The sequence below is a fragment of the Castor canadensis genome, chromosome 3 (assembly GCF_047511655.1).
Source record: "Castor canadensis chromosome 3, mCasCan1.hap1v2, whole genome shotgun sequence".
NCBI lineage: Eukaryota > Metazoa > Chordata > Mammalia > Rodentia > Castoridae > Castor > Castor canadensis.
The window spans coordinates 73,127,845-73,153,060 of record NC_133388.1 but is presented as its reverse complement, the minus strand read 5'-3'; the positions used below and the strand labels follow the sequence as shown (position 1 = coordinate 73,153,060).

General features: G+C 35.3%; 1 protein-coding gene across 5 annotated transcripts in view; it reads left to right on the top strand.

The window, feature by feature from the left end:
- The window catches only part of Nubpl (NUBP iron-sulfur cluster assembly factor, mitochondrial), a 266,538-nt gene that overhangs the window by 226,788 nt on the left and 14,534 nt on the right, over window positions 1–25,216 (top strand). For all 5 annotated transcript variants that reach the window (XM_074068202.1, XM_074068201.1, XM_074068200.1 and 2 more), the window contains one exon: window positions 12,192–12,277. In XM_074068202.1, the coding sequence (XP_073924303.1) occupies window positions 12,192–12,277 (86 nt within the window). The remainder of the gene's footprint in view (window positions 1–12,191; window positions 12,278–25,216) is intronic.

Here is a 25,216-nt window from a genome sequence, read left to right as displayed (position 1 = left end):
CTTATTTGTGTTAAAAGTGTTGTATAGCAACAAAAGAGCTAAATGTGTTGACAGCAGTATTAGTGGTTAATGATTTAAATTTGAGTTTATGTAGACTACTAAATCATTACTTGTTACAAGTATAGATCAGAACCATACATAGCAATAGTATGCTGGAGAGAAAAGAGGTAAGATAACAGATGGAAAACCAATCATACTCTTCATATTTGCTTTTGTCTTGCTGAACTTGCCAAGAGAAGAAGGTAGAGTTGTTAGTGCTAGCTTTATTATTTCTCATACTCCTTTTGTTTTTCTCTCTTTTTAAAAAAATGTATACTGATAAACTCTTAGAAATTATTGGTCACTACTTTTCCATAATAGATGAGAATTAGCATTTCTTTGAGAGATATTATTTTCTTGAAAGCTTTGAAAATATATCACTCTTCTAGTATTCAGATTCTAATATGTAGTACCTAAAAGATTTTTCTTCCTTTGCTTTAGCTGAAGGCCCTGAAGGACTTTGTGAAAACTGTCTTTTTTTTTTTTCAAACATAAATCCAGTTTAATACTAGACAAGATTAAGTGATTTTTGCCATTCCAAATTTTGACATACCACACAATAAATAAACACATATCCAGGAAAGATCAAGTGATAAATTCATATACCGTCAAACTTTCCTAACTAAATTTCATTTCATTGAAGAATCCATAAAAGAATTTTTCCCAATTCTGTACAAAAGTTAATAGAACTTGTATCCTAAGGCATCATTTCATCATTAAATTCATACAGGCAAATTAGGACAAAAAATTCCTAACTGCTTAAATAAATGGCAATTTCACAGTTCTATAGATTTACATTATATAAAGTGCATGGTATGGCATACAATGCTGTGAATCTTGGGGAGTATTCATTATATTCATAAAAATGTTATCAGGTATTGATTAATGAATTCTGTAAAAATTTTATCCAGGTGGCTGATGGGCATGTTGAGTTGTCTACCATTATTTTCTGCATTTAAAAAATTTTTTTTGGTGGGAACAGGCTTTGAATTCAGGGCTTTATGTTTGCAAGGCAAACGTATTGCTTAAGGCACATGCCAGTCTTTTTGCTTGGGTTATTTTTGGAGATGGGTTCTCATGAGCTATTTGCCCTTCACCAAAAATATTGAAACATGAAAATAGATGAATCCTTGAGAAAAGAAATGAATGTCTTGGTGGTAGGTCAATTGCCTAGCATGACCAAGGCAATAGGTTCCATCCTCACCACTAGAAAAATGAAACTAAACAAAATAAAACAAACAAAAAAGAAATGAAGACTGTCTTAATTTGGTTTTAACTGTTGGAATTAAAGTGTTTATGCTTCATATATATTAAATATATTAAGTATATTTTCTTTTTCCGAGGACTTTGGCGAGTTTTAGTAATTTACCTACGTTCAGGTGCTGTATTAGTCAGAATCATAGCAGGAGACAGATGACACATTTTGGAAAGCATTAACAATTCAATGAAGAGACTAGTAATGGAGATATGGACAACATTAAGGAATCCAGCAAAAGATGGTAAAGTGCCCAGGATTCGTGACAATAAGAAGTTGTTACTGCCTCTCCACTTGAAAAGGCAAGACAGTGAACTGTGTTGGTACAGCCTTGAGATCCATTGGAACCATGGAAAGGGGGCTGCTGATAGAAGCTATGACCACTCCCAGAACTACTGCAGGGTGCGTAGGAGTAGCCTGTGGGGTAGGTAATAATACTGTACCCTCTTTCTTGTCCCATGGTCTCATCTCCTGCCACTACCTTCTAGTGGCAGATCCCCTTTGGGAGGCAAAGAACAAGGAAAGTCAGTTGCTGTAGTCCACAGAGATCAGCTACCTAGGCACTCATCAGGACAGAGAGGGATGGAGAATGGCTCTTAGCAGAAATTGAGGGCAGAAGGAGTTAGGAGTATATAGCAGGTGGAATAACTAACAGCTTCTCTGTTCATAGCCATCATTTCAGTGTGAATTAGTGGCCTAAGATAGATGACATACGAAACAAGAGGACAGAATTTCTGTCCTCTAAAAGTTTGTGAGCTAATATAGATATCAGTAATGCAGTCAAATTAAAGAACCGTCATACTATCACAAGGGAAAATTGTACTGTAATTGACCTTGTGAACAGAGTACTTACACTGTAGATAAGCAGTGATGCAAGTATATTTTAAAGAGTGGGGAGTAAAAAAATGTAAGAGTTTATTTTGACTGGATAGAGTTAGGGGAAAAAATTTCTATTTCTTTTAGGACTTTCCTTAAGTGTCCTAAAGTTCAGTGAATAGTTTAATGCCTAATATGTAGTCAAGTCATATTAATCTTCACTTTATTACGTCAAGATAGATGTAGAAATTAAATTTTTTGAAATTGTTCTTATAATAGAAGGGAACCATTAGGGTCCCCTCTTTGTTCTTTCTCTCTTTTTCTTCCAGAGAATGGTAGACATGGAAAAAAAAATAACCAAGCAGTCTTAGTGTGGGTTCTATTTTGATTTCTTATCTCTGTACCAGCAGAAGCTACTGTGTATGGCAGTGTAGTCAGCTAATTAATATGCTGAATATCTATGGGCTCAAGAAAAGGTGCACTAAAGGTCTTGTGTTATGTTATGCTAATTAGGTGAGGTCCTTTTTTCTTGTCTAAGACCCTTCCTGTCTGGACCCTATAGATAGAAGAAAGCCAGAGGCCTTTCTGCCTCTCTTTCATTTAAATGAGATGGGGTAGGAATTTTAAATTAAGTTGCTTTCATATTTGAGTCACTGCTTAAAGCAAAAAGCATTTATTGCTTGTGAAAGGTGTTGGCCTTATGCCAGGTGATTGAACTCCTATTTAATCATCAAAAATTCTTGAGAAAAAACTATATATGTTCACCCTGGTATTTACCCCCTTCATCAGTAGTTTACTGGAATTAATCAATTTTCTGTTTTATGGTAACACTCTTGGCCAATTCAGACAGTGGTTTTTGTGATATGAAAACCTATTTGGTACTGGATGATTAGAAATTTATTGTTGCTATGTTAAATAAGTAAATGACTATAGGCCATTACTTGAAATAGTTCCTTGATTATCTGGTATTTACTCTTTCAAAGCAAGAAGAACATGGTGATTTGGTCATATTTACTTTTAAAAAATTATTTCTCTTTTCTTAATTGTCTTTAAATTTATAAGAATAATTCTTTAGTGGTATCATAATACTAATCTTTTGGAAAACCATTAAAAACTCAAAGAAAAATACTTTCCTACTTTGAATTCTTGTGCTGTTTTCTTTATAATTTTACAATTTGTAATGACTTCAAACTACAAAACCAACAACGTTTGCACCTTAAATTGGAACACTTAAGTCATAGCTTTCCCTAGGTGTCAGGAATATTAAATTTTCACTTAGGTTTTCAATTTCCAGAATGGAATGTTAAAGGAGATAGTCAATATGTGACTTCTTTTGTGCAAATGTTGGCTGGAATTGTAATTAATGGCTATTAGCAAGAATTGCATAATGTAAGCAGTTATTTTACTAGTCAGATTATAAATTTTTTTCAAAATAAATTTGTTTTGTTGTTCCGTTACTGAAGTTATAATCATCTTCTAGGGCATCTCTGATAATTCATTCTGAAACTTCAGTCCTTGTTAAGTTTGGAATCAAATTTCTAAAATTAAATGTAATACTATACTGGCTAATGAGCAGCAATATTTCCAATATAAATTTAAGAAGAAATAAATGTTTTAGGGCTCTGTATTTGGCTGAACATCTATCCCAAGGAGAAATTATAATGTTATAGTTACCAATTTAAGGAAATAGCCTGAGAATTAATAAACTTCTGAACACAAAAGGGTCCAGATTTTAAGTGTCCCAGATGATTCTTACATAGTCAGTTTTCAGGATCACTTGTCCAAACCAACCATCTGATGTGTGAATTCCTGGAATTCCTACCAGGTTGTCATCTACTCTGTGCCTGGTTAGGAAGCTTCTGAGTTCATTTAATTTTGTTGTTTAAGAATTTCTGGGAATTTCCTTCATGACATTCCAGGCAGTTAAAATCCCTTAATGTCTTAAAATTCAGTGAATAGTGTAATGGCCAAAGTATAGTTAGGTTCATTTTAAAAACTACTTTTAAATCCATTAAACACTTGAAAAAGTACAAGTCCCATGATCCACAAAGCTTTTGTATTGGTTGTAGATATTAGAAATTTGATCAGGATCTAAAAGTTAGCTTCAGAGAAGGTCTTAACATCTTAAGTATTACAGTATTTGTTTATGGCCAAAGATTTTCAAAGAAAGTTAGGGTAACCAGAGAATAGCAGTTGTCCTCTCTGAAGTTTTCCTGTTGTTATTTGTTTTGTTTTATTTTTTGTAGAAAAATAATGCCTGTAAAAAGAATGTGTTACATTGATAAACTAATATCCTTTGGTAGTAGTTCACTGAGATACATTTGAAATGCAAAATATTAAACCTTAGAGTCCAATATGAACAGACACCCACAGAAGAGCAAAAGAGCTTTCTGAGTTATGGAGACTTAGGTATACAAGTTGACTCCCCAAGGTGTTTGCTGACCAGACTAGAAAGAAGTGAAGATTTTATTTTAACTTTACTGGAGGCATCAGAAGAAGGAAGGGGGAAAAGAGAAAGGAAAGAGAGAACATGTGCACATGAGAGAGCTATCTGGTTCCATCCCACACTCTTTTTTTTTTTGATTTTATTATTCATATGTGCATACAAGGCTTGGGTCATTTCTCCCCCCTGTCCCCAACCCCTCCCTTACCACCACTCCGCCCCCTCCCTTTCCCCCCCACCCCCTCAATACCCAGCAGAAACTATTTTGCCCTTATTTCTAATTTTGTTGTAGAGAGAGTATAAGCAATAATAGGAAGGAACAAGGGTTTTTGCTGGTTGAGATAAGGATAGCTATACAGGGCATTGACTCATATTGATTTCCTGTGCGTGGGTGTTACCTTCTAGGTTAATTCTTTTTGATCTAACCTTTTCTCTAGTTCCTGGTCCCCTTTTCCTATTGGCCTCAGTTGCTTTTAAGGTATCTGCTTTAGTTTCTCTGCGTTGAGGGCAACAAATGCTAGCTAGTTTTTTAGGTGTCTTGCCTATCCTCACCCCTCTCTTGTGTGCTCTCGCTTTTATCATGTGATCAAAGTCCAATCCCATTGTTGTGTTTGCCCTTGATCTAATGTCCACATATGAGGGAGAACATACGATTTTTGGTCTTTTGGGCCAGGCTAACCTCACTCAGAATGATGTTCTCCAATTCCATCCATTTACCAGCGAATGATAACATTTCGTTCTTCTTCGTGGCTGCATAAAATTCCATTGTGTGTAGATACCACATTTTCTTAATCCATTCATCAGTGGTGGGGCATCTTAGCTGTTTCCATAACTTGGCTATTGTGAATAGTGCTGCAATAAACATGGGTGTGCAGGTGCCTCTGGAGTAACCTGTGTCACATTCTTTTGGGTATATCCCCAAGAGTGGTATTTCTGGATCAAATGGTAGATCAATGTCTAGCTTTTTAAGTAGCCTCCAAATTTTTTTCCAGAGTGGTTGTACTAGTTTACATTCCCACCAGCAGTGTAAGAGGGTTCCTTCCACCACCCCCCCCCGCCCCCCCCCATCCGCGCCAACACCTGTTGTTGGTGGTGTGGCTAATGATGGCTATTCTAACAGGGGTGAGGTGGAATCTTAGTGTGGTTTTAATTTACATTTCCTTTATTGCTAGAGATGGTGAGCATTTTTTCATGTGTTTTTTGGCCATTTGAATTTCTTCTTTGGAGAAAGTTCTGTTTAGTTCACTTGCCCATTTCTTTATTGGTTCATTAGTTTTGGGAGAATTTAGTTTTTTAAGTTCCCTATATATTCTGGTTATCAGTCCTTTGTCTGATGTATAGTTGGAAAATATTTTCTCCCACTCTGTGGGTGTTCTCTTCAGTTTAGAGACCATTTCTTTTGATGAACAGAAGCTTTTTAGTTTTATGAAGTCCCATTTATCTATGCTATCTCTTCATTGCCTGTGCTGCTGGGGTTCCATTGAGAAAGTTCTTACCTATACCTACTAATTCCAGAGTATTTCCTACTCTTTCCTGTATCAACTTTAGAGTTTGTGATCTGATATTTAGATCCTTGATCCATTTTGAGTTAATGTTGGTATAGGGTGATATACATGGATCTAGTTTCAGTTTTTTGCAGACTGCTAACCAGTTTTCCCAGCAGTTTTTGTTGAAGAGGCTGTAATTTCTTCATCGTATATTTTTAGCTCCTTTGTCAAAGACAAGTTGGTTATAGTTTTGTGGCTTCATATCTGGATCCTCTATTCTGTTCCACTGGTCTTCATGTCTGTTTTTGTGCCAGTACCATGCTGTTTTTTATTGCTACTGCTTTGTAATATAGTTTGAAGTCAGGTTTGTGATACCTCCTGCATTGTTCTTTTGACTGAGTATTGCCTTGGCTATTCGTGGCTTCCTGTGTTTCCATATAAATTTAACAGTAGGTTTTTCGATCTCTTTAATGAATGTCATTGGAATTTTGATGTGAATTGCATTAAACATGTAGATTACTTTGGGGAGTATCGACATTTATACTATGTTGATTCTACCAATCCATGAGCATGGGAGATCTCTCCACTTTCTATAGTCTTCCTCAATCTCTTTCTTCAGAAGTTTATAGTTTTCCTTGTAGAGGTCATCCACATCTTTTGTTAGGTTTACATCTAGGTATTTGATTTTTTTTTGAGGCTATTGTAAATGGAATTATTTTCATGTATTCTTTTTCAGTTTGCTCATTATTAGTGTATAGAAATGCTAATGATTTTTCTATGTTGATTTTATATCCTGCTACCGTGCTATAGCTATTGATGATGTCTAGAAGCTTCTGAGTAGAGTTTTTTGGGTCTTTAAGGTATAGGATCATGTCGTCTGCAAATAAGGATACTTTGACAGTTTCTTTACCTATTTGTATTCCTTTGATTCCTTCTTCTTGCCTAATTGCTCTGGCTAGGAATTCCAGTATTATGTTGAATAGGAGTGGAGATAGTGGGCATCCTCGTCTGGTTCCTGAGTTTAGAGGGAATGGTTTCAGTTTTTCTCTGTTAAGTATAATGTTGAGGTACTTTCCTTCTATTCCTAGTTTTCTTAGAGCTTTTATCATGAAATGGTGTTGGATCTTATCAAAGGCTTTTTCTGCATCTATTGAGATGATCAAGTGGTTTTGGTCTTTGCTTCTGTTAATGTGGTTTATTACATTTATTGATTTTCGTATGTTGAACCACCCCTGCATCCCTGGGATGAAGCCTACTTGGTCGTGGTGAATAATCTTTTTGATGTGTTGTTGAATTCAGTTTGCCATTATTTTGTTGAGGATTTTTGCGTCAATGTCATCCTACACTCTTTAAACCTGTGGAAGTTTCATTTTTTCCCACCGATTCTTTAGTGAACACAGCCTGAGTAGCTCTGGTTAAATTCTCTTATCAGTAAGGTGAAGTGACTAGAAGCCCATTATCTATTGAATCAGTTATATTGAAGAATCAGTCTTTGTCCTTAAGCAGTAGATAAGTATCCAGATTCTATTGTTGAACTTGAATTCTTAAAGTTCCAAAGTACCCATGCACTCTCCCATCAGTAACTTTGAAATACTGTGGTTTCCAGTAGTTACTGGTTTGACAATTCTTATTAGCATCAATTAACATAATTTAGCAAAATTTATTTCTGAGACAAGCCAAATAATGATTAATGCTTAAATCACAAAACATCCCTTTTGTGACTATAGTTAATTCTTAACTCTGTTGTAAGAGAACATAGAGTCCAAAACAGTTATTCACCTAAGAATTATTTTTATTTCTTATTGAAGCAGAGACTGTGAGTACAATTGAGGTGAATTTACCTTTAAATCATGTTTTACTTAAGAGGAGAGTAATGTTAGTGGTTATTCCTTATTTTACAGCAAATAATATTTATCATACAAGAAGTTCAGATGTGACAGAGGGAAAAGATAGGAAAAAAATACCAAAGCCAATTTACTTTATAGTTAACAAAAATTGAAAATAGATTTAACATTGTTTATGTGAAGCCACAGAAGTTGAATTATTTTCTTTTTTTTCAACTTTTTTCCTTTTTTGTGGTGCTGGGGTTCAAACCTAGGCCCTTGTGCATGCTAAGCACACACTGTACTCCTGAGCTACATCCCAGCATCTCATTCTTTTCTTTTGCTGCATGCATATCGCTAAATATAGGAGAATCAGCAATACTAAATATTGAAAGCACTGTGAACATTAAGAATAGCAGTTAATTTTTTTTTGTCGTTCTTAGTTGGCTTTACATTGAAGCACTCAGTAGTTGTAAGGTATAGAATTAATCCTCCAGGTATAATTCTGAGCAGGTTTTGTTATACACGCTTATTAGGTTCTAACACTGAGGTTCTCAATCAAGCATGGGAATTAGATGCATTCTGTGCCCTGGAGGCTGGAATACATAGTTGAGTAGTTCCATGCTGGTATAATTATGATCAACCTAATGTCTGGAATAATTAGTCTTAAATGTTTAACTACTGTGAACTCTGATCCAAATCCAGATATGCAGTTATAGATTTTTTCCTCTGAATAGTCAAAAGAATTAACAATTGTTTGTTAAGTATTATTTTAATACTCTAAATAATTATTATATAAAATGCTTGCATGTTTGTCAGAATCTGCCAGATAGTTAACCTTTGATAGTAAATCTCAGCTGATAAAAAACCTTTTAAAAAGATTACAAGTTAGGAAATATATTTAATGCTATTTAATTGTTTGGACTTAGACATGTACCCTAGAAAATGAATAGAGAACTCTTAATGGGACATGTAACACCACTCCCATACCCATCACATTTATTACAAATTAAACTTTCTTTTTGCTACTGCCGACATTTCGTTATGGTCAGTAGAGGGAGCACAAGTTTTCTAACAAACCCTCACAAAACTGAAGTAACATCATTAGTACTGATATAAAAGGAGAGAATTCTAGGCCAGTTCATACTGGTTCATGTTTCATGAGTCATGACAAAAGTTAAAAATTACCAAGTAGAAAGTCAAGAGCATAAAGATAAAAAGTAACATCAGATTTTGAAAACTATTTTAACTTGTGAGATACATTAATAAGAAAAAATTATCAGAGTTCCTTTAAAAGTTAAAATTTTAGGTAATGTGTAGAAAATAAAAAATATTAAGGATTAAATGTAATTTATTAGAGATTTTGTTTGATGCTCATTTATGCATTATTTCTTTCTCATAATTTTTAAATGTCATTGTAGGCTGTTTGAAAATGGTTACTTACATGATATACAAAATTTTAGTACAAGAGAGGTAGTGATCTATGTGAGACCAGTACAGTATCCCAAGGGCTGATTTTGTTGTGATTATGAACTTAATAATTAACATGTATTTTAGCGTAAAATATTTCCACCAAAATATCTTTTACAAATGTGGCTGGCAGTTCCAATGAAGCGTTTACATGGTATATGAACATTTGTTGAAACATGGAAGATGATTGTTGTCCTTGTCAAAAGTTATTAATTTGTGTTTAAATGGTGCTATTCAGACCTCTCCACACAGAAACTCATGGAATGGATGCAGAGAAAACCAAATCACTTTAATCCCTCTCTCTTGGATCAGATAGCTATCAAAATGATGGCACTGAACAGTTTTATAACACATTTACATTCCATTTTTTAAAATGGAATAGCTCTTTGAGTTAAATAGGGCCAATGGATATAGGTTTATTTTATAGAAGAGTTAATTGAGGTCTTTTGAGATTTAATGTAGTGAGTTATTCAGTGTTCTATAACACATAAACAAAACCAGAATTCAGAGACTTTGACTTTTAGTTTAAGAAGTTATCAACTAAAAGTATTCTAGGATAGATGATTCTAACAATATAAGAAAAATGTTTAGATCACCTATCTTTTGTTAAGTGCCTACTATGTGCAAGGTATTATGTCATTAGTTTTGTTTGATAAAAAGATGAAAATAAACACAACTGCCTATTATTGTATTAGGCTGTTTCCATTGCTATAATGAAATATCTGAGGCTAGATACTTTATAAAGAAAAGAGGCTTATTTAGTTCATGATTAGGTAGTTCCATCTGTTCAGCCTCTAGTAAGGGCTCCTTGTGCTGCATCACGTCACAGTAGAAGGCATCATGGTGGGGTATGCAAGAAGGAGGAATGACATGGTGAGAAGAGAGCTAGAGAAGTCGGGGGTCACGTTCTCTCTTTTATAACAATTCACTTTTGCAGGAATTAACTGTGGTCCCACAAGAAGTGCCTGAACCCTTTCTGAGGATAGCACCCTCAGTGATCTAATTACCTTCCACAAGTTCTTACCTCTTAAAGGTTCTAACACTCAACACCACCACATTGAGGACTAAGCCTCCGACAAATAAATCCATGGGGGACAAACCACATACAAACCATAATCCATGAAGCTGTTTCATTTGATACTGATACAAATGGTAGGAAAGAATATGTAAAGTAACAATATGTTTATATCATACAAATATTCAGAGTACTTTTTAGAGCCAGTAGAAAACTGCCTTTGTACTTGTATCTAGTTAAAGAGAGGATATGGAAGAAATAGCCAAAGAGGTTTCATGGTTATGTATGAAAAAAACGCTCTGAGATTGAAGCGGTACTGCTTAGAGGAAGCAGCATTTCACATTCACTTAAATAAAATTATTAGGACAATAAGGTTGAGCAGAGGTGGTTTCAGAAACATTTACAGTTAAGAGGGATGCTAAGTCATATAATCAGAGACAGGAGACCTTGGATGCACTAATTTTAGTGAAGGAAATGGAGACCCAGAGTGATTCTGAGTTTATTGCCCAATTAGTCACATCTAGAAGGGGCCAAAACTAGAATTAGTTCCTTCCAAATGACTGGATGTGAAAAAAGATTGCTAACAGAATCTAGAAGTTGACAGACTGTGAAAATATTCTGGGTGTGTAGAGTATAATTTTTTCAGAGATGTGATTTCCATCAGTCTTTAAAAGAGAGAGAAGATGACTATTGGCTGGTTTTTGGTTTTTTAGAATAAATCAAAATAGGAGGATATAATAATCCATGGAACAGTTTGAAAAGTAGGACGGCTGCCTGATGGCTTATAAGAAAATGATCTTCCCAGCAATTTCTAAGGCATTTTATTAATATCAACAATAAATATAGTAATGGCAACAATATTCAGAAGCTATCATTTGTCGAATATAAGGCATTATATCAAGCACCTGGGTAGTAGTTTATTAATTCAACCTTGAGATCTCAGTATTATTGTATCATTTTGTAGATGAAGGAACTAAAACTCCAGATAGGTTAAGTGATTACCTAGTCACACGGGTAGTTATCTATAAGAGCAAACTGAATCCTGATGTGTTTGAGTTCTCAAGCTGGTGTCTCTCAAACTTGAGTAATGAATACAAACCCTCCTTCTAAAGGAAAAGTAATTCCCATTTCCATACCTACATTAATTTATTTCTGTAGAAAAGTTACTTAACTAGATAAATAATTTTTCTTTAATTGGTAGCTACAAAGTCCTGGTTATGATTGGCAGAATCTGTGAATGTCTTAAATTCTGTGGTTTATTCTAGATCATAACCAAAAAAAAATAAATAGCATGAACATATTATAGATCAAATGGCTGACACAGCTAATGAAACAGAGGAGGGATTAAAACAAATAATTGATTACATCAAGTGAAGGTCAAATGATACTACAGAGTATTATCTGATATTATAAAGAAGTTAAAATAGAGAAAAGTGGAAAGAGAACCAAGTAATCACAAAACACATGGTAATATAGGCATGCCAAACTAAAAAAAAAATCAAAACAGTTGTAACTATGTTATAACCCTTGTTTTATATTTTTTCCCAAGTAAGGGAAACTTACTTCTTGATTCTGCATGGTGCAACTGTTTGCCTAGCACATTTTCGGAATGAGAAGGGGTTCCAGTGATCTAGCAGTGCTTGAATCAGTTGCTGTTGATTTTAGAAGTAAAGAGTGAGAGGTAGGCAAGAGCAAGTATGTCCTCATCTTGCTTATTTATTTATGTAAAATTTCTGTGAATTGTCTAGTTAATATAGTAGGCTATTTGACCATGTAAGTAATGTCATGTAATCATTCTGTGAAGAATTAAGAGAAAGCATCATTTTCTTTATCTTTTGGTTAGGTGCTGTGATTGTCTCCACGCCCCAGGACATCGCATTGATTGATGCACACAAGGGTGCCGAGATGTTTCGAAAAGTCCATGTGCCTGTAAGCATTTATAGCTCCACTGTTGAGAAATATGAAGCCCTTAATACTGAAGAAGCAAGGAATTGAAAAATATAATCTAAGTTTTAAATTACTCCTGTGCAGAAATCTTTATGCAATTCCTAGTTAAGGCTGTGTGTGGTGGTTCATGCCTGTAATTCCAGCTACTTGGGAGGTCCAAGTTTGGAGGGTCAAAGTCTGAGACTGGCCCCAGATAGGCTCTCTATCTGAAAAATAGCTAAAGCAATAAAGGGCTGGCAGCATGACTCAAGTGATGGAGTGCCTGCCTAGCATACACAAGGCCCTGAGTTCATACCACAGTACCACAAAAAGAAAAAAAATTTCCTAGTTCATGTTTATGGTTACCTTAAAAATGCACTTATAGGCAAAAACCTATCTACATATTAGTCAAGAATAATTCTGAAACGACCTTTTGGTATGAATTTCATGAAGAAGTATTATAACTCTCAAAATACTTATTGCTCTCACTGATAAAATAAGAATATTTTAGGACATATTTAGGTAGGTAGACTATGATAAAAAGATTACTTTTTCCTTCTGTCCTCCTACATTTTAGCTCATTGATAACCTACCTTCTTCTAAAAGGTATTTTGAGATTTTCTGTACAATATGACAAGATAAAACAAGGTGAAAAATAAAAATAGATAAAGAATAAGTACAACCAGAAGGAGTAAAAAGTAAATTTACTAAACAAATGGCATGCCATTAAGGAAATTAAAGATGCTGTGAATTTTCTAGCAGACAAGGGAAAAGAAACTTGGTATCATTAAAACACTGTCCATAGTAGGAAAAGTGCTGGATGCTGAAGAGAGAAACACAGCTGAGACCAGAGAGGTACCCTTTGCTAGGTTCTTCTAAAGAAGAAGCTGTATATGTATTGAACACACTGTGATCACCTTCTTTACAGTAAACAGAAGGTTCTTCCTTGTTGTGCACCTCAACAAGAGCAAGGGCATTGTGCCAGAGGGTAGTTAGAGCAAGCATTGCAGGGGCTTGCTTACTTCAAGAATAGGTTTTGGAGCTTATACAACAGAGCTTTTTAAACTTCAGCCTGTCGATTAGCTTCAGGGTCTCATAATTCTGTCTCCTTCACCTTCCCATCACAAATGCTATGCTCACATGTGTTTCTTTTGGTATGAAAAGAATTTATAATTTTCCTTTGCTTCTTCAATGAGACCATGACATAGAATAAGAAGATCCAAGAATGTATTGGAATGAATGGACTCTCAGGGAAGCTTTCATAGATGTTTATCTCTCAGGGAGTTTTTGAAAAATACCAAATAGTGTTGTAGTGGGGTTGAGGTTACACTCCTCTCCTCCCTTGCCAGTTATTGCATAGCTGTGTGCAGTGACAACATGTGGAGCATTGGGATGGATTAACATGCTCTGGTGAGATGGCGGAGCGTAATAAACAAGATGCCTTTATGCCAACTTTCCAGGTGGTCTGAAGATATTTTCACAGCAGGGGTAAAATTGTGTTTAGTAAGTAGTTTAGGGCTTGGAAAAAATTTTAAAACAATGGATAACCAAATTGCTGCATCTGACAGAAAACTTTTTCTCTAAATCACCAAGTCATTACTTGTATATGCTATGTACAAGTAATGCTGCTCAGATAACTAAGTAGAATTGCCTATTATGTGAGATTTACAATATAAATCAGAAAAAAAGAAAGAGGGCTATCTACCAAAAGTTACTACACTGAGTTAACAAGTAATCTATAATCCTTTCTGGCAGCAATTAGATGACAGGACCATTGGTTTGTTAAGACCACTTCAAGATCAGGATAATAGCCATTCTGTCTGCATAGAAGCGAATGCTTAAGTTCTTATTCTGCAAGGTGAAGGTAGAAGCATAAGCCTAGCTCACTCAAAAACATCATGAAGCCCTTAAAGGAAAAATTTTTAAAAGAGCAGGAATCAGAAATTTTCTGCCCCCCCACCCACCCAGTAATATCATTTTGCATATCAGCAGACCATTTCACCTGATGCTGTCATTTCAGGTGGCAGTGGCAATGGCTATGGGGCATGCCCTGTGTGGACTTTACTACTTGAGAGTCTAATGACCATAGTTGCCAGGTTTGGCACATATACCTTTTACTTCAGATGTTATTTTCCCTTACCTGCAGCCCTTGACACTACTGCCCTATAAATAAAGAGGCAAACAATCTCACAGTATTCTGGCAAAATGTTGTCTAGTCTCCAAGAGAGAGGGACAGATACTTTTTATGGAACATAACAGAGAAGAGGAAACAGTCACTAAACCCAGGTAGGTGGTGGCTAGGTGGATACCACTGAAGGATAAAGCTTAGGCTATTAACAAGGAGATATCATGAAGAAGTATTTCAAGTGAAGGATGACAGGCTACATAAGGCTCATAGAACTACTTCGCAGATTAGACAGGAGCTGCTTTGGATCACACCAGTAATGTTGAACTTTAAGTTTGCAGAGTTGGAATGGTTCTGGGTCATGACAGGGTCCAGAATATGGTCATAAGTATGTGGGACTGAAAGGGATCAGAAATGAAAGTCATTGCAGTTTGCAATCCAAGCTTGATTCTAAGATGGAATTAATGGTTCCTCCCTCTGGTTTTTGGACATATTTTCTATCTTTACTATAGCTCTCCTTATTTTAATTAGTTGCCTTCTAAGCTGCAAAACAATTTTTAAAAAACAAGCAAAATGTTTTAATCATCTCTTAAGCTTACAGTACAACACAGTAAAGTTTGCAGCTAAATGAGTGAGAACTTTGTAGCAATGAGCTCTGAATGCAGTTTGACAACCATGGTGCAGCTACATTGATAAGGGATTCTTGGTTTATAATTGGGAAGGGATTTGATGACTACTGAGATCCCTCTGGCTTTTAAAAGCATCAGAGTTTAAGTAATGCTAAAGTGTTTGAAATCAGAAAATGTTCCATAATGCAAAGGAGATGTTATGCTTTGTTTATTCCACTTTATTCCATTTTCCCTAGTTTTCAGTCTTATTCTCTTTTTTTTTTTCCTACCTTCTGAAGTGCATTAGTTACCATGGAAACAATGATGTCATTGGAATTCATTAATATGGACAGAGTTCAGTAATGTCTGCAAGAACATTTTAAAGTTAATTTAAATATTTTTTAATTCAGTGCATAGGTTGGGAAAGGAGAAGAGATGAAGTATTAAATTCTTTATCCTCTGCCTGAAGTGATACCAACTATACCAAATTCTTGATTATCTGAATATTTGTAGATGATTTTTAAGTAATAAAAAGTTTCAGTCTTACACAGTTTTAATAGTGAGTAATTTATGTGTGTGTCACCCTCAACCATTTTTGTTACCTCCTTTGCAAGGGAGCTCTGAGTACCTCAATTTGGAGCCCTTCCCTACCATTTGCATTTTTGGAGTCATGGGGATTTCAGTATCTAGCCCTTCCTTCTTTGGTCATCTTCTCAGCTCCTGAAAAGTATCTTACTTCTTCTTCACATGGCAGATCACTTTGTTAATTTTAATTTAACAGATATTAATTTATGTATTCCATAAATGCATATTTACTAATATAGAGTGCCTTCTATAAATCAAGCACTGTAATAACCTGCAATTGGTGATTGTGAAAAAGAGAAAAGGAGGGTGAGTCCTTTCTTCAAGCATACTTTCTCATCCTGTTGACTAGCTCCATTACGGTTCACGACCCTGCATTCTGAGGCATGTGAAAATACTTTCTCCTCTGGGCCAACAGGGATGCTGTCATGGAAAAGCCATAGGGTTTTGGTTGGCTGGTTTTTTCTGTTTTGCTTTCATGTCCTTGTAGTTTTGTACTTTTTAGTCCTATGCCTAATAAGTCATTGTCATGTTAAGGAACCCATATTCATTTTTCAAATTTCTGTTCAGGCATTACTTACCCTAAGAAGCTTTTCCCAGTATACCAGGAAAAGTTAATAATCCTTTCTCCGAACCACTTGTGCATATATCTAGTTTGGCTCTTATCCCACTACAGGTTTACCTCTTCACAGGAGAATGTGGATTCCTGGGTGGCAAGAAAACACATCTTAAACATCCTAGCATATACAGACAGGATAAATACTTTGATCCCAGATATAATGCCATCTACTATCTGTTGTCCCATTTTCCCCAGGTTTGCTGGCTGCTCTGCCTCATATTTTCATTGCCACAGCCAAACTGGTCTTCTTCCACTTCTTTGGCATTTCCATGTAGCATTCTGTCCTCAGAATCCTTGGCATGCTGTTTTCCTATCTGAGAACATTTTACCTTCATTTTTCACTGAGAAATCCTTTCTTTGCCCTTTTTTTTATTTAGACTAAACAGATTTTTCTCTGGAAGACTTGTCCTAGTGCTTTTAACTAGATGAACTGGTTCTATTCTTGTGTGTGTGTGTGTGTGTGTATGTGTGTGGTACTGGGGTTTGAACTCAGGGCTCACACTTGAGCCACTCTACCACTTTTATGTTGAGTATTTTTGAGATAGTGTCTTGTGAACTATTTCCCCAGGCTGGCTTCAAACCATTTTCTTTCTGATCTCTGCCTCCTGAGTAGCTAGGATTACAGGTGTGAACTGGTGCTGGGCTTAAGCTGGTTCTATTCTGTGATTCAGTTACACTCTGTTTCCCCTTTGTAACTGTTCTCACATTTGTCAGTACTTTCATGTCTATACTGCCATGCTGTAAGCTCTGTGAGTGCAGGGACTACCTTCCTTGCTCTGTGCTGAAATGTGCTTAACTGTGTACTGAGTGGAGCGGGATTTTCATCGACATACCTAGGGATGTGTGGGGAAAGATTTCAGTCTGAAAAGAATCAGGAGAGTACAAGTTGTGTTCAGGATTGTTCAGTTTGTCTATAGTTGAGGTAGTATGTTCAAGTGTGTTTTTACTAGAACAAGGAATGTGGACTTTCTTCTTAAGATTATAAGTGGAGTCCAGAAAAACTGCTGGATAGGAAGTAGACATAATTAGGATAGAGCTTTAAAAAGTTTTAATCTGATGAAAATGAATAGAAAGAACAGGAGCTGGACAGCATGGAAACAGTAGGGAAGCTTGGTCAGAACTGCTCACACTGCAGGTTGTGAGCCACACCCATTGTCATGAAATCAGTATAGTGAGAGATGTAACTATAATTTTTACCAATATCAACGTAAGTTGTTTGTGGAAAGAGAAAGTCTTACTTCATAAAGATTTGGTGTCACTTATAAAAATGCATGTGTGTGTGTGTACTGGATCAAGATTAAAATACCTAGTAGAAAGAAAATCTAAAATGTGGACAAAACACTAGTGGAGGTAATGGGTAGAAAGGATCTGATTTAAAATAATGGCAGTGCAAATGGAAAGGGAAATGAATGTACCTGACATTTTGAAGGAAGAATTGGCAGGTTTGGCAACTGATTGCATGGGGTAGTGGGGCTTGAACCAAAAAGGCAGAAATCAGAGGGATTTTGAGAGCTATGCTGCCACTAATAAATCTACCATGATCTGTTTTTCTGCTGAAGATGATAGCAAACTACAAATAAGAGGTTAGATTCTCAGTCATGAAGCCCTGTCCTTACTCTATTTGATGGTTGTGATTTAATGCTGTTTGTCAAGGAAGAGACTGAGAGGAAAATCAATTTGGTGCTGGCCTTTGTAGTATTATTCATATGCCACAGGATCTGGCTTATTATTCACCTGTGTGTTTGTTGCCTCATGTATATAATTTTTAACACTTAAAGAGCTATATTCTTTGATATTCTTTTGTGGTTGCAAGTTAAATCACTCTCCAACTTCTATCATAATTTTTTAGGTGACAGGGTACTAATTGCAGAGCCATTTTTGCCTAGTATTGAAAAGCATGAGCTCATGAATCTGAATTGTAAAGTTCAAATCCCAGCTCTGTCATTTTATAACTATATGACCTAAGGGAATTACTTACTCTTTGCCATATTATGATTTTTCTCATTCATAATTTGGAGATTGTAGTAGTATTTCCCTCAGCAGATAAAGATGGGAAATAAAGGAGATAATGCACATAAATGACTTAGTATAGTTTTGGGCACAATCTAAACACTCAATTTTGATGTAATACCAGATGATCAATGTTGGTTATTATAACTACTCTTTAGAATGTTATCATGAAACAGATAAGTTTATAATTCATAGACGTTATCTATTTGGCCTAGGCATTTTAGCTAGTCCCTTTATTTTCTAATAAGAATTTTAACAAGAAACTTTTAAAAATCTAGATAAATACTGAGATTTTCTTATTCCTTGAGTATTTCATTTGAATTTAAAACATTTTCTTCATCTAGATTCATCAAGTTGCTACAGTCACTTAAGAGTCTAAAGTTCTGCATTATTTAAAATTTAGATTATAGTGGGCTAATTACTGCCAGACATAGGTCCCCAAAATAAGTAATGATGCAAATACAATACAAGTTTATTTCTTTCTCATATTAACAGTATTGGTAGATGTGCAAATGAGCAGGGTAAGCTTCTTCCATGTGATCCTTTAGGCTTTTGGAGCCTCCGCCATTTTCAAAAACTTCTAAGTTCATCCTTGGGCCCATCTTCATTCTTGCCATCCAGGAAGAAGAGACAGTAGAGAGACATGCACAAAGAAGGGTCCTAAGTGTAATTCACATACTTATACTTACATTCCACTAAATAAAATTCATCCATGTGACCACAAGCCATGTTTCTCAAGGAATCTAAGAAAGGTAGGGTAGCTATGTGGAAGGAAGATGAGCCCATGGATTTTGGTGAGCAGCTAGCAGTGTATGCTACAGTTACCTGGCCACAAATACATTTGGAGTAAAACTGAAGCTGGTCACTGAGTGTATTTATTTCCTCACTAATAATTCTGAAAATTCTACAACTGTTTCAGCCCTGAAAATAATTATTTTATAAAAGAGAAAAGGAATTTTTAATTTTTCCATTTTTACTTTTTTTTGCTAAAAATAGGAAAAAATCCTACTGTTGTCTGGAACTTTTTAGTATTTGTTTGTAAAGATTAATGATTATTTTGTCTTCTAAGAAAAATTAGATAATTTTAGAACCTCAAGTAAGTGATTTTTGTTAATGTTGTCATTGCATTTTCCATTTTCATTACCAAAGATATGTTATATATGATACCTTGGTGATGAGGATCAGGAATGTAGTATATTATTTTTCTGGCAAAGTAACCATTTATTTATATATTTTTTGCAGTACTAGAGCTTGAACTCAGCCTTCACCTTGAGCCGCTCCACCAGCCCTATTTTTGTGAAAGGTTTTTTGAAATAGGGTTTCGCAGAACTAATTGCCTGGGCTGGCTTCAAACCACAATCCTCCTGATCTCTGCCTCCCAAGTAGCTAGGATTACAGGCACAAAGTAACCATTTTTGGCACTAGGTATTCTTTTGGAACAAGAGGTCCACATCTTAATTCCTGAATGCCTTTAGAAGTCATGTGTTCGTGGTATCTGTCCTAGAGTTTTTTCAGCATTTAGTTTTGTTTTATTTTACCTAATTATCTGGCCTATCTGCACACAAAACAATTTATGAATAGGTGATCTTACATGAAAATGGAGGAAAGTGACACATTTTTCTTCTTCATCCTTGAGCATAATTTTTCCTCTACGATCATTAAGTGGATCTCACTTGATTCTCTGGGAGGCTTATTACCTTTGGTGTTGCTAGGGTTTGTATGTGGTTTGTCTGTCAAGGTTCATGTTTTGGAGACATGGTATTCAGTAGGTCATTGGAGGCATGTTTTTAGAAGGGGTCGTGAGAGCTCAGTTTTAAGAGAGTGAGTTTTAAAGAACGAGCTCGACCCCTGAATCACTCTCTGGCTTCCTGTTTGGTAATGTCATCTCACCTTCTCCCATAAGCTCCTGCCATCTGCCATGAGTTCCTAATCAAAGCCAAGCTGATACTGGTCCCATGCCTTCTAACCTGCATAACTGTGAGCTCTATAAGCCTCTCTCCTTAGAGTGTTAGCCCACCTTGGGTATTTCATTATAGCAATAAAAACCAGACTAAGCAGATGTCCTTACAGAATCTTTCAAGGGCTAGAGGTGTGACTCAAGTGATAGAGTGCCTACAGAGCAAGTGCGAGGCCCTGAGTTCAAACCCCAACACCTCCAAAAAAAAAAAAAAAGAATCAATATTGCTTTAGTGGTCTTATAAAATACTGTTTAAATTCTTTTTAGGAATATATGTTAACTAGTATGACAAACCACTTGTGGCTTCCTTCTTTACATTTAGGTAATTTTACCATTTTAGAAAACTGAATTTTCTTCAAGGATAACCTTTATAAGACTGGATCTGCATCTCAGCTGTTAGTTACATCTCAGGGACTGGTGACATATGCTCATCTGTGTTTTTCACATATCTCTTAGACATTCATGTGTGCTTTAAACTAGAGTGTTCTCCTATGTTTGTTATATGAATTAAACTTATCTTACCCTCACAAAAATCCTGTGAGGTAGAGCACATGGTTTCTCCCATTTTGCAGATGACAGATTTACATAAGTTTATCCGTATATTTAGGAGGCTAGCTGGGCTCCTGTCTCGTCCCAAGTAGTCTGCATATTTTCAGAGCCCACATTCTTAACTGCAATTTCTGTAGATAATCCAGAGTTGAAACTTTAATGTAGATGTTATGTAATATTACAGGATGAGACATTCTAGGGTGCATTATTTGCTTACTATTGGGGCTTTAAAGGATAGTGACAGATTGAAAAGTGAGGAAGAGCTAAGGATCCATAGGATCTGTTGACTGTCAAGAGAGTTACAATGAGGATTAAGGGGAAGGAGAGTTTCATGTCCAGGCACTGAGTAATGAGCATGGTTCCAATCAGGCCTGTCCTGTAACTGTGCTCTTAATTATTATGTTAAATTGCTATACTAGATTGTTTTGATTCATCCTTATCTTTGGCCACTTAATTCCATGTATAAAATCCTCTAATCCGTTTACTTGTCATCTTGCTTGGTAACTTCCACATATAAACTGAAGACCTAAATAATTTGAGTTTTGGCTTTATAATTTACTGTGTGATCTTTAGTGTCAGTCTTCCCTTCCATGAACTAGGGATAATGCCCATCTCAGTGGTCATTATAGCAGTTAAGTGAGGTTATGTATCCAGTACTTAGCATAACCTTAGCATATATTATTGTAAGTGGTACTCTGAATGTTATTGTTACAGTGGTAGACTTTAGAGACTATTATAAATTGTCATTTTAGAGATTAAGAATTCAAGGCACAGAGAAGTTGAGTTATACCTCATGGACCCACAGCTACTTAGTTGGTCCCTGAGAGGAATGTGTATACCTCCCCATTTATTATTCTTTCTGTATCAGATCAGTTCTTCTGAAAGCAAAAACAGGAACACCCATCTCATTTTTTAAAATTATAATATCTGTATACATGCTTCAAGTATATACCAAAAACTGGTTTGAGGCTAATGGAGACCTGAAAAGCGCTTATGAATCTAACCTAGTTCAGTTATTATCATACATTCTCTACTTAACAATGACTTTTCCCCTCACTTTTTCTTAAAACACAGCTTTCAATCCTATGATAGGTTGCAACCAGCAAGCATTTAACCTGATTGTAACCTTGAGAAATTGGATTATAGAGTAGCCTGAAAAAAATCTTGCTTGTTACTTTACCTGAATCTGGGTTTAAAATACCAAGAAGAAATTAAAATTTGGGCCTTTTGAGCCTGCTGTATTCAGTACATTTAGACACAAAAATCCAATATTCAGAGCAATGTCAATATTTCGAGAGTTGATTTTTTTAAAAAGCTAATAAAAAGAGTATGCATCTGAGCCAATGATGGATTAGGATAACGTTAAGAATAACATGTAAAATGTTTGTGGTGGCTGATGTTAGTCAGGCATGTAATATTTCTTTCTTCAAGTAAAACTAGCTGAGATAGAAAGAAAAAAGGAGCTTATACTTTGATGAGGCATTAAAAAATGATTGAGTATGCTTACAGCTCCATCTCAATGGTATTATGCAAATTAAGCTACAGCAAAGCGTCTGTTTCCTAATGTGTCTGCTATCAAAGGGTACATAGAATAGCTCTATCATAACCACAAACAGCTGAGCAATATATAAAGCATTTACAAGATACAAGGCTTTTTTGTTGGGGGTTGGGTGTCATGAATTCTTTTCTATTTGAGAGTGATTTAGCAAAATCAAAAAATGGATATTCCAATGTTCTTCCTATTACAGTAATTGCTCTCATTCAAAACCTCAATGGTTATAGAGGACTTGTAATTTCTCTTTAATTAATCAGAGATAGAATACATATAATATATGTCTATACAACTATATGCATGTAGTGTTTTATATATATAACTATTATATTAACCTTCACACAGAATGAAATAACCACGTAAGAATACTACACTTGGTTGTTATATTTTCAGCTGAAAGCAACCTTGATAGTTTATTATCTGTCCTGTCTATTCCACTCTCTCTTTTTTCTTTTTTTTCCTTTTTTATAGAAGTGGGAATTGCATCCAGGGCTTTGCACATATTAGGCAAGGCTCTATGACTTGAGCCACATCCCCTGGTGTGTCCTATGTCTTTTTCTTTTCTTTCTTTCTTTCTTTTATTTTTTGCTACTTGGGTTTGAACTCAGGGCCTTGAGCTCTTTGCCCGGCAGGCACTGTATCACTTGAGCCACACTGCCAGTCCATTTTGCTTAATGGATTTTATGAAAAGGGTCTCACAATTTATGCCCTGGCTGCCTGCCTGCCTAGCTGGGATGCCAGGCACACTCCACCAAACCTAGTTTTTATTGGTTGAGATGGGGTTCTTGCTAACTTTTTACCTGGGCTAGCCTCAAACCATGATCTTGTTGTTCTATGCCTCTCAAATACTTAGGATTACACAGGCATGCGCCACTGCATCTTGTGTGTCTTATGTATTCTTGAAAGTAAACGTTTCTTTTCTGTTCAGTGTTTTAAAATATTTATAATCACAGAAACTGATCAAAGAGTTTTGTGTAGCTTTAGAACATTAAAACATTAGATGAATGACTTTCAAAATGAAGTCTGAAGTTAGACTTTAAGTGTCTCAATCAGCTCTGTCCGGTGGAAATATAATGTGAGCCACAAACAACTTTACAAATTAAAACGAACTGCAGATAGTTGAACTGGATGAATGACATGAATGCAAAAGAATATGCTGTATGATTGTATTCACATCAAGTTCAAGACAAAACAAAATCAATCAGCAGCCTTGGTAATATGGTATATGTACTTTATAAGTCCATTCAGCCTATGCTTATGATTTGTGTACTTTTGTGTGTGTGTTCATGGTATACATTGATGAAAAATACAAAAATAACTAACTTGTGAACTTAAAAAGTTATTGAGATGTTTTACATGCTTTCCTTCATATTAAGTCACTTGATAGCCAGTGTGTGTTTTACACTTAATGCGCAGGTCACAAGATGCCAGGTACACTGTTTGGTTACTTGTTCTTATTGCTTTATTACCATTCTTCCCATGTTCACCTCTTTTTAAAGACATTCATGTATTAGCTGTACAGGAAGGTTTCATTGTGACATTTCCATATATGCTTATAGTATACCTTGGTTAGATTTATCCCCTCTATCATTTTCTCTCATCCTCTCCCTCTCCACTTCTTAAAACAATTTCAACAAGCTTCATTGTTCTATTTTCATACAAGGATACCAAGAATACCAGCCATATTCACCCTCTCCATTCACCCTCCCCCTTTCCAATCACCTCTTTTTAAGCAAACTTTTTATTGAACTATGGTATACCTACATAAGACAGCACAAATTATAAGTGTTATAGCTTAATTAGTTTTTTACAAAGTGAATATAGTTTATATTGAAGAAATATATATATTGAAAAATGTATATATATATATTAAACAATAGAGAACCCAGAAATAAATCTACATGCTTATAGTCAATTTTTCCACAAAAGTGAAAAGAAGATGCAGTGGGGAAAGTACAGTGTCTTCAATAAATGGTGTTGGGACAGGTGAATATGCACATGCAAAAGAATGAAATTAGACAATTTCTTCATATCATATAAAAAATCAACTCAAAATGCCTTAAGACTTAAATGCAAGACCTGAAACTATAAAACTATTAGAAGAAACATGAGAGAAAACCTCTGACATTGACATAGGCAGTGATCTTTTGGAGATGAACCCAAAACACATGCAACAAATGCAAAAATAGACAACTAGCATTACATCTGAACAACTAAAGAAACAATTAGCTGAGTGAAGAGACAACCTCTGGAACTGGTGAAAGTATTTGCAAACTATACATTTGATAAAGTGTTTGCATCCCAAATATATAAGGAACTCAAAACAACTCAATAGCAAGAAAACAATAACCCAGTTGAAAAATGAACTGAGGATCTGAATAGACATTTTTCAAAAGAAGACTTACAAATTGGCAAAAGATATATGAAAAAATGCTCAACATCATTATTCATTAGAAAATGCAAAATTAAATCAAAATGAGATACTAGCGTACACCTATTAGAAAATATGTTATCAAAAAGACATAAGTGTTAAGATATAGAGAAAAGGGAACTCGTGCATACTGTTGATGGAAATATACAATATTTCAGCATTATGGAAAACAGTATGGCGCTTCCTCAACAAATTAAACATAGAAGTATCATATGATGCAGAAATCCCATTACTAGGTGTTCACCCAAAGGAAATGAAATCAGTATGTCAGAGAAATATCTGTACTCCCATGTATATAAACACAGTGGAATACTATTCAGCCTTTAAAAAGAAGGAAATCTTGTCATTTTCAACAATGTGTATTTTTGAACCTGGAGAATATTATGCTAAGTGAACTAAGTCAGGCACAGAAAGAGAAATACTTCATAAAATAAATAATCCAAATAACCTTATTTAAATGTAAAATCTAAAAAAAAACTGAATTCCCAGAATAGAGGGTAAAATGGTGA